At 31.4% G+C, this 12,809-nt stretch overlaps 1 protein-coding gene across 4 annotated transcripts in view; it reads left to right on the forward strand.

The window, feature by feature from the left end:
* LOC133188391 (receptor-type tyrosine-protein phosphatase epsilon-like) overlaps positions 1-12,809 on the forward strand; it is a 334,222-nt gene that overhangs the window by 16,818 nt on the left and 304,595 nt on the right. For 2 of the 4 annotated variants that reach the window (XM_061323788.1, XM_061323790.1), the window contains exons 16-18: positions 3,328-3,425; positions 7,466-7,594; positions 8,933-9,081. In XM_061323788.1, coding sequence (XP_061179772.1) covers positions 3,328-3,425; positions 7,466-7,594; positions 8,933-9,081 — 376 coding nt within the window. Of the gene's footprint in view, positions 1-3,327; positions 3,426-7,465; positions 7,595-8,932; positions 9,082-9,381; positions 9,518-9,924; positions 10,072-10,318; positions 10,413-10,711; positions 10,786-11,026; positions 11,162-12,161; positions 12,282-12,560; positions 12,719-12,809 lie in introns of all 4 variants that reach the window. The other 2 variants (XM_061323787.1, XM_061323789.1) reach the window with 2 other exon arrangements.

Genomic DNA, 12,809 nt, shown 5'->3' on the forward strand with positions numbered 1-12,809 from the left:
GCATTATTATAAAGTAGTTTATATAATCGAACGAAATTTAATGCAAAAATTAAAATACATGGTGGTATTTGTGTGTGATTTTTTCCTCATATTTGATTATTAAAGATTTTATAGTTGTGACATTATTTTTTGATCAACCCTCGTATTTATGATATACATTGTTGCGACGTCCATATGAATATTGTAGGGAACCTTTCTAACCAATATGTGCCAGTGAGAATGTGATGAAAATTTTTAACAATAGACCTAGACGTAGGCGTTGTCCGATACCGATCATACAGTAGACCAAAGATACATGATGTCTTATTTGGTTCACTTTTACTTATGTCAATGAACAATTATGTCTTTATCACAGTCTTACTGAGCTCATTCGGTTTCTATTCTTGAATGGACCATTTGCAGAAGCTAAAGCAAAGCCACATTTGGATTCTTCAACTGCAGAGTACAACCTTGATTTTGTAGCTATAGATGTTGCCCAGCGCAGGCTATTGAAGCGGCAACGTGTGGGAAAACAATAATTCCGATTCAATCCGTCGATTCCTTAAATTCAAATTTGCTAACAAAGGAACAGATGCTTTGAACATTAGAAACATTACAATCATAGAAAAACTCAGTTTTGCATTCCACCATATTTCAAGTTGGACTACACCCTGCATTTCCTATAGATATTCCTCTACTGCTGCTTCTAAACATTTTCAATTATAAAAACCATGCTGTGCTTGGATATCAAACATTTAAAAAAATCCTCTTAAGTGTTCTTGCTCTTCCTCTTCTTTAAACTTTACTTCCATTTACTTACTGGCGATATATGTATAGTTAAAAAGAAAATGAAGATCTAAATGCAGTCAGTTTAAAAAGTTCAAAAATACAGGAAACCCCAATCTTTCAATTGGGACAGAACTTCATTTCTATTATGAATTCTGTCGAGAATTATGCCAGTCAGTGGGTAAAATATTTAGGGGAAAACCTGAACAATTTGTTATAGTAAAAGGTCAAATATACAGGAAGCCCGGATCTTTCAACAGGCGATAGAACTTCATTTCTATTATGAATTCTGCTGAGGACTATACTAGACGATGGGTGAAATATAAGAGGCTGGGAAAGACCTGAAGACTTAGTGAGAATTGATTAAATGTTTTAGAAATATATTATAGGATCATGCTAAGGACTTGAAGGCAATATTAAATTGAAGACAAAACATCTATCCTTCCGTTTTTACTTACTTGGACGTAAAAAAAGAATCAGATATACTACATGAACAATATGCAACGGTTCCATTCGACAAAGCCTGTGAAAATGTTCGCAGAGGTGATTATTGCAACTGTGTTTTAGAAGATCTTGGCTTTAATTCAACGTCTTGAAATCCCACTTATTCTCATAGTTCATGTTTTAAGGGTGAAATTCTACAAAATCACGTTCAGTCTTGCAAACTTTTAACATTCACGTCAAAGAGAGTGAAATCGATTTACCCTACCTATAGTGTATTTCTAAACTTCATAAACATCATTACAAAGATTCATTGATTTGTCCAGCGATTGCACTATCCAAGCCCCTATCCTTACTCCTTACAAAAAAAAAAAAAAAAAAAAAAAAAAGAAAAAAAAAAAGAAAATTAACTGCCGTGAAGAATAATTTCGGATGTTCTATCTTCAGCATATTTGGAAAAAGTTTGAATCAAAAACTCAACCAAAAAAACAAACAAACAAACAAAACATTTTTCAAGCTGGTAAAATTAACACGTATGAAATTCCTATACATTAAACAACCATTCCTGATGATAAATTAAAAAGTAGGCTTTTATCGACAATTGTTTTTTGGATTATAATGGAACTTGGAAATTTTATCTTATCTTGTGACTGGTCAATCATTAAAATTAATTAATTTAAAAAACAAAATCAGTTTTATTCAACACACAGATGCTGTATTGATATTAGAAGGATACTGTAGTTCCCCATTGAGAACATTTATGTAGTCTTAGTCTTTCTTCCAGCAATGTTTGGAATTCTGATGAGCTCTCTGCAACATCTGTTTCATATTTGGATGTTTACTGACTATTGACGATAAGGGCCAGCTAACAATGACACTGTTTGAAAAACGATGATGATTAAGTCTTCGTTTTTTCTTATTTACCTTATTTATGTAGTAATATTCCAATATTTATTAAATACTCAAGTGCATGATACGAGAACAATTAATTTTTAAACTGAGGCAAGCTACTGACAAGTAAGATATCTCAATCCTTCTGTGATGTCTTAGGTTTTTGCAAAAACTTATAATAATTTAAATTCACACACAATAGAAAAATATCTTTTGGAAGAATGCTTTTCAATAGGTCTAATGAAAATAATGTTTAGTTAATATAATTAATCAAATAATTTATTTCTAAAAAAAAAAAGTTTGCTAAGGGCAATAATTCCTTCACATTTACTTTTTTTTTATTGTAATACTAATGTAAAATATTTATATTTAAAATTTAAACATATTTGTAGAGTAGCAATTATTTCGGAACTTTCAGGATCAGAATTATATATTTAAACAGTTTTTACACAATTGTAATAATAATGTTTACTAAAAATGAAGGATTTTTTGTGCTGACATATACTTCGTCTTATTTATGTCTAACATCGTAAAAAAATGGTCGTTATAATAATCGTGTTTGCAAATATAACAATATAATTCGGTCGTATTATGACTGACATATTCCGTTCTTACTGTAAGTCTATTGTTTTTATACTAAATATAACTATAGAGTTTCTGTCTACCTGATTGATACATAGGACTCACGGCATATGTGACCGGTAAACAGGGGATGTTTACTCCTTCTATGCACATTATCCAACCTCTGGAATTTCCAGAGGCCAGTTTTTTCTGTTTACTGATTTGAATTGTTCATAGATTTTTAAAAAAAAGATTAAAACACGTTTATTTTACACTACCTTTCTGATACTTTATATGTAGATTGAAATAAGGTGTAAAGTTTATGACACTCTCCCCATCATAACAGCTTAAGTTTGCAGTGAATTGACGTCATTTTCAATTATGACGTCATACATTTGTAGTTCAGAGAAGTGAAGGCATAGAGTACACTGCAATATTCTCTGGGAAGCCTTAACGTACCTGCGTGAAGCCTTGGGAAACACTTTATTGTGGGTTGTTTTATTTTTCAATCTATAAATGTTGATTTTTTTCTCCCATATTTGCTCGCCTCGTATCTTCTGTGTTCACTCACAGAGCTAAAACGTACTTGAATAAGTCGCTAAACAATTGAATAGTTTCCTGTGATTTAAACATCACTCTTTCAAGAGTTTGACATTTTTTTTATTTCAGGACCTAAACTCAACACGTTGATTGACCACTGGAATATGATATGGCAAGAAAATGTGTCTGTTATTGTTATGCTGACAAACCTTGTTGAAGGTATAAAGGTAAGGTAACCCCAGATTGATTGGTTTATGAGATAACAAGAGGCCAATGGGCCATAAAGCTCACGAGTCAAAATGGCCCTGCTGTTCTTCATCAACAGATTATTCTCTTATATATATTCTTATGTAAAACTTTGATTCCTTTTGTAACCTTAACCTACCCCCCTCCCCCCGTTATGATTTAAACAAACTTCAATCTAAACGTTTTGAGCATGCTACTACCATATTCATATGACGACAAATGGCTATTCTTAAGAAGAAAATGTTAAAAGATGAGTGTAATGTTTACGTTGTTTTGTAAATAATAATTCCTGGTTAAAGTTTAGAATTTATTCAAGTCCAAAAAGTACAAATCAAAAACTACATTTTAACACAAAAATTTGTAAAGAGAGAGAGAGTGAGAGTGAACAACAGACAAACTCACGCACTTTCTCATCTTTGACAACTCCTCCCACTTTTCATAAATGAACCAATGAAACAAGTTTAAAGACAGTAGTAAAATTAGGGGAAAGCTCAATGACATTATTTACAGGACAGGAAACAGTTTAAGTAAGCATAACAAATTCAAAGAAACATTGGTCTCAGATCTGACCATAAATTTGATAATAATTATAAGCGAATGGCATCGATACCGTGGGACGGGAGAGAGAGATGTCAAGATGAGAAATTACAAAACACGTGCGGTAATGCTCTTTCTTAAGATCAAACAAATCAATTAAATATCAATTACAGATTTTCAGCAAGTCTAAAAAAATATTTAAACAATGCCTAATTCATTATAAGTACATGAAGAAAATATCTAATGAGTTGTCTTTATCAATAAAATATACACATGTATACAACATGCGCCCCCTTAAAAAAAATGACATTCAATTTTACAATCAATTGAAACATTAAACAGGATAAAGACAATGAAGATAATACACAAAATAAAAAAAATAAGCAGTCATCCATTACAGTACAAGATGATAAAAAAAATGATCGTTTTATCCTAAGTCGGCAATAAACAAAACTCAAAAGAAAATGATCATGTCACTCATGGACTCTCTCATCAACTCACACAGTACAGGGCGCCATTGTACTTTAGGATGCACACACCTTACGCTGCAGTGGTATGATTATTAACTTTCAGCTGTTCATTGCGGAACATCACAAATTTGTAAGTACATGAAGTAACTAACTTCACTTCCTCGCACAATTATTACTAAATATAAACAACCTTGTCATAATACCACATCCTCGGTTATAATAAGTAATTGGGGGGAAAAAAAATTCACATACCACAGATTAATTAAATTGGTTGAAGTATAACCTGGTTGGAATAACACATCCTCGGTTAGAGTAAATCATACCAATTTCAAATAAAAATGAGATATAATAATACATTATATTGTAGCTGCAAGTCACAATTTTTAGTTACTATAGAATTGCATTAGATATAACCCTGTCGGAATAAAACATCCTTGGTTAGAGAAAGCAATTACTATATCAAACCCAAACAAAACTTACGTTTCACAATAACGAATCGAATGCCACAATTATTGCATCCTAGAAATTGTAACACTCTCAATACAATTGAAATTTGTGTAATAATTGTTAATCCTTGTCGATGCATACATCGAGGATAACACAACAAAAACAAATTGTATTTTCCCCACTAGAAATATATCTTACATTTCTTCCGTCTTCAACAATTTTGGAAGATGTAATCCTTTGGGAATAGAACACATGTACATGCACAGTGTAAAAATTCGATAATATCAAACACACAGTAAATTAATACAGATCAAACAAACAGACAAATACAAATATATTCTGCAGCAAAAAAAAAAAAAAAATCATATATCGACAAAACAAATAGACATGCAATTTTTTTTTATCATATTAATACAGAGTACAAGTCACAGAGTAGGCGGCGGTCTTGTTTGAATGGCGCGTTTAGCTTTAGCGTTTAGTGCCGAAAGAGGAACCCAAATTGCATTGTCGGCTGGTTCACCAACAATTTACACTAAATATTTTGAATCTCGTTTTCCTAAGACACGACACGTTTAATTTTGTGGAATCCGTCTGTGTCACTGGAAACGGAAAAGAATGGTAAGTTATTCGGATCCACATGATCACTGCCGCGAAATCTGGCTGGTTTTCGTCGATTTCTTTCGGACTTGCGAGTTACATGTTGCTGATCCGTTTGTGTTTCGATGGATTTGTACGTCTTAGGTGTAACACATTTTGTAACTGTAAAGTAATTTGCTGGAGTGGGTTCACGGACATAAGCGATTTTGATCCTATCTCGATGTACAGGGTTCAGAAGCTTGTTGACAGTTGGGTCTCGTAATACCACAATATGTGCGCTCGGTAAGTTTTCGACGACATATGGACCATTAAATCGATTCTGAAATTTCTGGCCCTCTCCAGATAGTACCGTCTGAAGGTATACATAGTCTCCTTCTTTAATGGTTATTTCTTTTGAATTTGCGTTAGCGGATGTCGTCATTTTGTCTGCTTTCACCTGTGCATTGTCTTTTGCAATACTTCGAATGACAGCGAGTTTTTCAGCGTGCTCTAGTGACACAGACGGATTCCACAAAATTAAACCCTATCCTTTTGGATCATGATTTGAGCAAACATGATTCTGCACTACCTAAAGATACTTTCATAACAATATGACTTATCATGGCTCTGCTCTTTGTCAAAAGACGATTTATTAAAATATTTTCTTATATATTCTTACGTAAAGCTTTGATCCCTCATTGTGGCCCCAATTTATCCATGGAGGTGTAGGATTTGAACAAACTTGAATCTACACTACCTGATGTTGCTTCTATATCAGTATGACTCATGGCTTGACTCTTCTTGAGAAGACTTTTAAAGGTTTTGTCCTATATATTCCTATGCTAAACTTTGATCCACACTGTGGCCGAACCACACTCCCGGGGGTAAAGATTTTTACAAACTAGAATCTATACTACCTGAATATGATTAATCGGAGACATTCTGTTATTGAGAAGATTTTTAATTATAAACTCCTATGTAAAAATTTGACCCCCTTATTCTGTCCTCATCCTACCCCTGAGGGCCATGATTTGTACAAACTTGAAACAACACTACCTGAGGGTGCCTCCGTATTATTATGATTCATTATGGCTTTGCTGTTCTTGAGAAGATTTCAGAAAAAAAAATTCGTATATATTCCTAATAAGTTAAACTTCCATCCCCCATTTTTGCTCCACCCTACCATGGGGATCAAGTTTAAACAAAAATGAATCTACACCAGCCTAAGATGCTTCCAATCTCATATGACTCGTGTGACTAATCATGGCTTGGTTGTTCTTAAGAGGATTTTTTTTTTAAATTTTCGTATAAATTCCTATCTAAAAATTTGATCACCTATTGTGGCCTAACCCAACTCCCGGGATTCTTGATTTGGACAAAAGTTAAATCTACACTACCTGAGGATAATTTTATATCAATGTGAATAATCATGGTATTGCTGTTTTAGAAGAGTATTTTTTAAGTGTTTTTCGTGTGTATTCCAATGTAAATTCCTCAGGTGTGGTCCCTTCCTACCTCTTATGGTCATGATATTAAAATAAACTTAAATTTCAACTTTTTTGGCACAATGGTTCATGAGGAAAATATTTTTAAAAGATGCCACTAAATTCTATTCTTAAATATACTCTAATCCAAAATAATTGAGAGATTTCTTACTATATTCTCAAGTCAGACTCATGCTACATATGTATGTGTAATGTGTGTAATAGAGTCATCAGAGTTAATAGGATAAAAAATGATTCTTTCAAAGTCACTTATATATATATATATATATATATATATATATATATATATATATATATATATATATATATATATATATATATATATAAACTGTCTGAAGAGCCATTAAAAGGCAGAAAGCGCTCACAGTTAAAATGATTATTCGAGTCTTATGATTCTTGATTTTTTCATTGGATATATCAATATTTTACTGTACCAAAAATTGGTTTATTTTATATTTTATATATATAAATGATTTATTTTGACAGAAAAAATGTGATAAGTATTGGCCTGACCTAGAAATGGAAATGGTGTTCGGCGAAATAAAAATCAAGCTTCTTCAAGAAAAACAATATGCCAACTATGTGACCAGGATATTAGAAGTAATTTCTACCAAGGTAACTAAAGAGAAGGTAGTTTTTCTTCTATTTTGTTTGCCTACATAATGTGGTAAATTAAGATCCTGTAGCTCTTTAAACTATTTTTTTCTCTCGTTATATGTTGATTAATAATTATGTGCCAAAATTATATAGATATTCGTGCCGATCATTCCAGTGATTTTTTTTTAATTTAAAGTTACTTAACATTTCATATGAATGCAAGGATTGTCTCTGACGTTCGTGGAAAATAAGGTTTTGTCAAACTGTTTACAAAAATTATGCTAAATATTTGTTCCAAAAAAAGTTAGAAAAAATTGACGATTTTAACTTAATATTTCTTTTTAATCGACTTTTTTTATGGTCGCAGATAGTGCTCATGGTACAGGTTTAAATTGTCATAAACTATGAAATAAAGTTTTTAGATTTAACTGATTACAAAATTTTCTTCATAAAACAAGCCAAAGCTAAATAAAAAAAAAAAAGAAAGAAAGCTGTTATCGGATTTTCTGTATTAATATTATCAATTTTATCCTTAATATTGTTAATTGGGCAGATTGTAAAATAGTATTTAAAAAGACCGCGAGGAATAAATTTTAAAAATTGACAGAAAGAGCTATGTCGGCCATACGAATGGAACAGCGTTCAATCAATTAATTATATTTAAAACGACGTCTGCAAGAAACACATTGTACAAACAACTGGAAATTGTTTTAATATTATTTATTTCATTTATTTAAAATTTATATGTACTCTTTCATTTCCAAGGGCATGTACAATTTTTAAGACATACAAGAAATGTAAAAATACAATTATTTGTTGCATATAGGATATTCATCTACATGATGTTGTTAGAAATTCGAAGTGTTTAAACTGTTGACACTTGTAAGTTAACGTACATGTACATGTATATTTTTTTGAATTTTAAAATTTACTCAGTCATGGTCTATATTTAAATATAATCGCGCAAACTTAGCAGTGTGCAAGATTACATGACATAAAGCAATTTACATGGTATAAAGCAATAAATACTGAGTTTATCATTTTAATTTTCAACATAACGTACCAGCCTCCGGAAAAAAAAAAACGAAAAACTTGAAAGATAATATCACACCTTTTATGAACAGAAATCTCTGCTTCTAATTGCACTGGGGGAATATATCCGAAGAAAGTGTTCATCTAATTTTATTTTTATGAAAGAAAATGTTATGAATGTTTGAAATGAATAGAATACAAAGTAATACGATGAAGATTTCAATATTTAGTAATGAATCTAAATGTATAAAAATACCATAAAACTCTCTAGTACAAAGTAAATAAAGAGGATTGATCCTTAATTGTCTTTTACTAAATTTAAAGTCGAGATCATCTCGTGTCGTGACCCAGTTTCACTACACACAGTGGCCGGATCATGGTGTGCCAGACCCAGTGAGTCTGGCAGTCTTCCAAAAACACGTGAGGCGGATCCAAGAAAACTACGAAGACAGCCCTCTTCTTGTTCATTGCAGGTCATTATTTAATGATTTATAATTATAAAAAGGGGGAACACGTTTAAAAAAGGCGAAATATGTTTACCTCTTTTAGTGTATCACTGCACAGACTAAAATGTGGAAATCCGTTGAAGTCATGTTGAAGATAAATTGTCATTCCTTTATCTTATTGATTAAATTTATTTATCTTTAAATTTTACCTATTTTTTCGTTTTGTTTTAATTTTTATTTTGGGTTAAAAAAAAATTAAACTGTCTAAAAGACTTCTTTAAATTCTCTTTTTCCCCAGCAATATTATGATCTTTTGCTTACATTTAGTGCTGGGATAGGGAGAACAGGCACATTTATAGCACTTGACGCTCTGTATCAGCACGGTCTGGAGACAGGGGCCGTCAATATACAGAAATATGTCAAAATGATGAGGAAGGACAGAATGAGTATGGTGCAGAACTGTGTATGTAAATCTTGAATGATATAGAAAAATAAATTTAGTCTTACTATCTATATTCACCTTTAAGGACTTCTGGGCATGTGTAAAGTAGCTTGAAGTGAAACCCTTTGTAGAATATATCATAAATAATATTTGGTTTGTAACCATATATATATTCTACCATATGACATATACCTGTATATGCAAAAGAAAGGGCGGAAATTTAAAATGAAAAACAAGTAATTGTCAATATTGAGAAAGAAATACACAAAGTGATTTAGTTCAATTGGATTTTTTTCTTCTGAAATAAACTGCTACAAAATTTAACAACATCTTCAGGATAACTATTAGAATTATTTGTATCTATTTTAAGTAACCTAATTGATTTGGAGATCAGAAAGTGTATATGAAAATTTGTTTGCTCATTTTAGGAACAGTACATTGAACTGTATAATGCACTCTTTGAGTCCTTCAATGGAAAGAGTGATACCATATCCAAAGACAATTTAATTAGTGACTCTGGAGGATTATATGGTTCTGCAAACGTCACGCCTCAATGGTTACAGTCTCAGTATAAGGTATATGTGTATATGAATTAGGAATAAATTGGTCATATTTATGTTCTTTCCCAAAAATCAAAAATATCATTGTTTGAAACATCGCCTCCAAGTCCTCTCATCAAATGTGTACGTAGAGGATAAGATGAACATTTTATTTTATTTTTATTTTATATGAAAAAGGTACATCATTGATAAGCATAATTATACATTGTACTAGTATACAATCATCACTAACGGAAAAGATTAATGCTATTCTTCATTCTAGGAGCTTCAAACAATCAAGAGAACATACAGTTCTGATGACAAAAAGGAGGGAAACGTACACAAAGAGCTCAATATGACAAGGAATATACTACCAGGTGGTCGAAGTTTTGTATTCATTAGGTCTTTTAGATATAACAATTGAAATATGAGCATTTTGGCCCATGGATCTGTTTAAGTGAATCCGATTATTCATTTTTGGTACATCGGACCCTTACATGTAATTACCCCAAATTACGATCTGTAGAGTGCAGCACCTTTCAACTGAAGTTTTAATTCTATATTAGATTTTATATTGCAAATATGTTTTACAATAGACACATAAGCAGAGAATTTGAACGCTGTTAATTAGACAATAAAGTGTAAATTGAAGCAAAACCTTACATTTTATTAAAAGTTGATAAATACGTGGCCTATCTGACGTCATCTGTGAAGGGAAGGAGCAGTTACTATAATGCAGTACTTTTAAATGTGAGTGTAACGTGAAATATTTATAAACATTTGTTTGAACTGGATCTGCACGTAAAATCACGATATTCAAGTTAATGAATACTTTTTAAATTTTTTTAATATATAATTTTTAGTTTTTTAAATATTCTTTTGAAAAAATAATTCTTTAAAGATATTTTCTGAATTTTATTCTTTTTTTTTTTTTTTTTTTTTTTTTTTTTTTTTTTTTTTTAATATATTTTTAACATTAATTGTATTTTAGACATTTTCGGATAGGGATTTGCTAATTGCCGCTCAGTACCCTCTGCCTGGGAATACCGTAGATCTGTTTCGTCTTTTACTGGACCATCAATCCAGCACTGTGGTGTTTGTAAACTCTCTGTCGGACATAGCATCGGTAAGGCGGATAATCAGTAAAATTACATGTAGATTATTGTAAAATGTTTAATTGTTCTTTTTAATAGTAAACCGAAATGTAACTTGCTCTCGATCTCTAGCAGCTGCGTTAGTCAGTTTTACTGGAATCTGTATGCTCGATTTCAGAGTAAAATATCATGTCAGATTGGTACTATCATTTGAAAATACATAATATCATAGACTCGTGGTTTTGTCGTCTCATCTGTACAGAAAAGGAAACTTAAGCCCTATAATGCCAAGACTACAGCTTCTCGGAAATAATATATTTTCTAAATGTCGTATTTAAGATCCTGTGCTTTTTTTAAAACTGCGAAACGGTATCAAACTGGAAGTGTGGATGCTCATTAGCTCCATCAATTTCTTAAAATCATTATTTTTTTCACTTATACAAATTGCAATAATAAAACAAAACATAAATCACTTTTCTGGTTCTATATTGGATACACAGACGTACAACTGTGCACAATGTCAACCTGATGTGAATTCACCAAGCTGAATTGACTCCCTCCTCTCTCCCTCCTCACCCTTCATTGGAGCACTGTCAACATATTTTTATGATCAAACGATTCAGCAAATAGTCCAAAAATAAAAGTACTGCTGGCTCAGTTATCTTTTTAAAAAGGATTAGCTTGTTAATAGCAACTTGAACATTTGAATAATCGCACAAAAATAAAAAGGAGTATATCTTCTGTTTAGTGTACAGAGCTGCAATGATTTTTCTATATATTTTCTGTTAAAGGTAGAAATATAGGTACAATTTATAAATTACATTTTCATTATTTTTATATGTAGAAACATGTCAGAGTTATTTAAATCAAGTTTCATGAGTTTAACTTCGAAAGGTATTTCTGTAGGCTTATGATAATTTAACTGCGACATTTACAATCAATTTCAGAATTTTAACTATGATCGTTGATGAATCTCAATGTATAAAAAAGAACATTTATATTTAGTTTCTAATTCAAAATGCCATTTTACAGTCGAGTGAATGGTTCACTAAAACGAAGACGACACTACATCCATTTGAAATTTTCAAAAAAGACACGTCAAAAGTTACTTCAACAAGTCAAAAACATTGTTTTGAAGTTCGTCATACAAGCGTAAGTGCCTGTTCTATATAACCATCAAAACAACTTTTTGTTTTATTGTAATGTACAATATTTCATAGTTTTCTTTTTACAAAAATTTACATTTTTGAGTGAAACATCCAAGTATAAATCCATAAATAATGCTATAAAATGCATCTGGATTCTAGTTCTCTATAGATGTACATATAATAAATGTCTCTTCAGTAATCTAGAGTTTTGTCTTATAAATGTAATAAAAATGAATTCAAAGCTCTCTCTAAAAAACATTTAATGAAACACTTTATTCCATAGCAAGATTACGTGTACAGAGTTCATGTTTTTGAACTACAGTCATGGAAAATAAGCGAATCATTGCCTTCGAATGTGGACACTATATCTGACGTCGTAAGATGTATACAAATGGAAGAAGCAGTCCAATCAAACAAAACACCTATTACAATTTTATCAAAGTAAGTGTTTGCTGCATAAAGTAGGTATCACTCTACCTTCACTGTACTAGTATTGAGCAAAAGGGTTCCTGAACACTCTACACGATCATAC

This window comes from Saccostrea echinata, unplaced genomic scaffold (assembly GCF_033153115.1).
Source record: "Saccostrea echinata isolate AGI-Se365-2 ecotype Australia unplaced genomic scaffold, CSIRO_AGI_Sech_v1 ptg000016l, whole genome shotgun sequence".
Taxonomy (NCBI): Eukaryota; Metazoa; Mollusca; class Bivalvia; order Ostreida; family Ostreidae; genus Saccostrea; species Saccostrea echinata.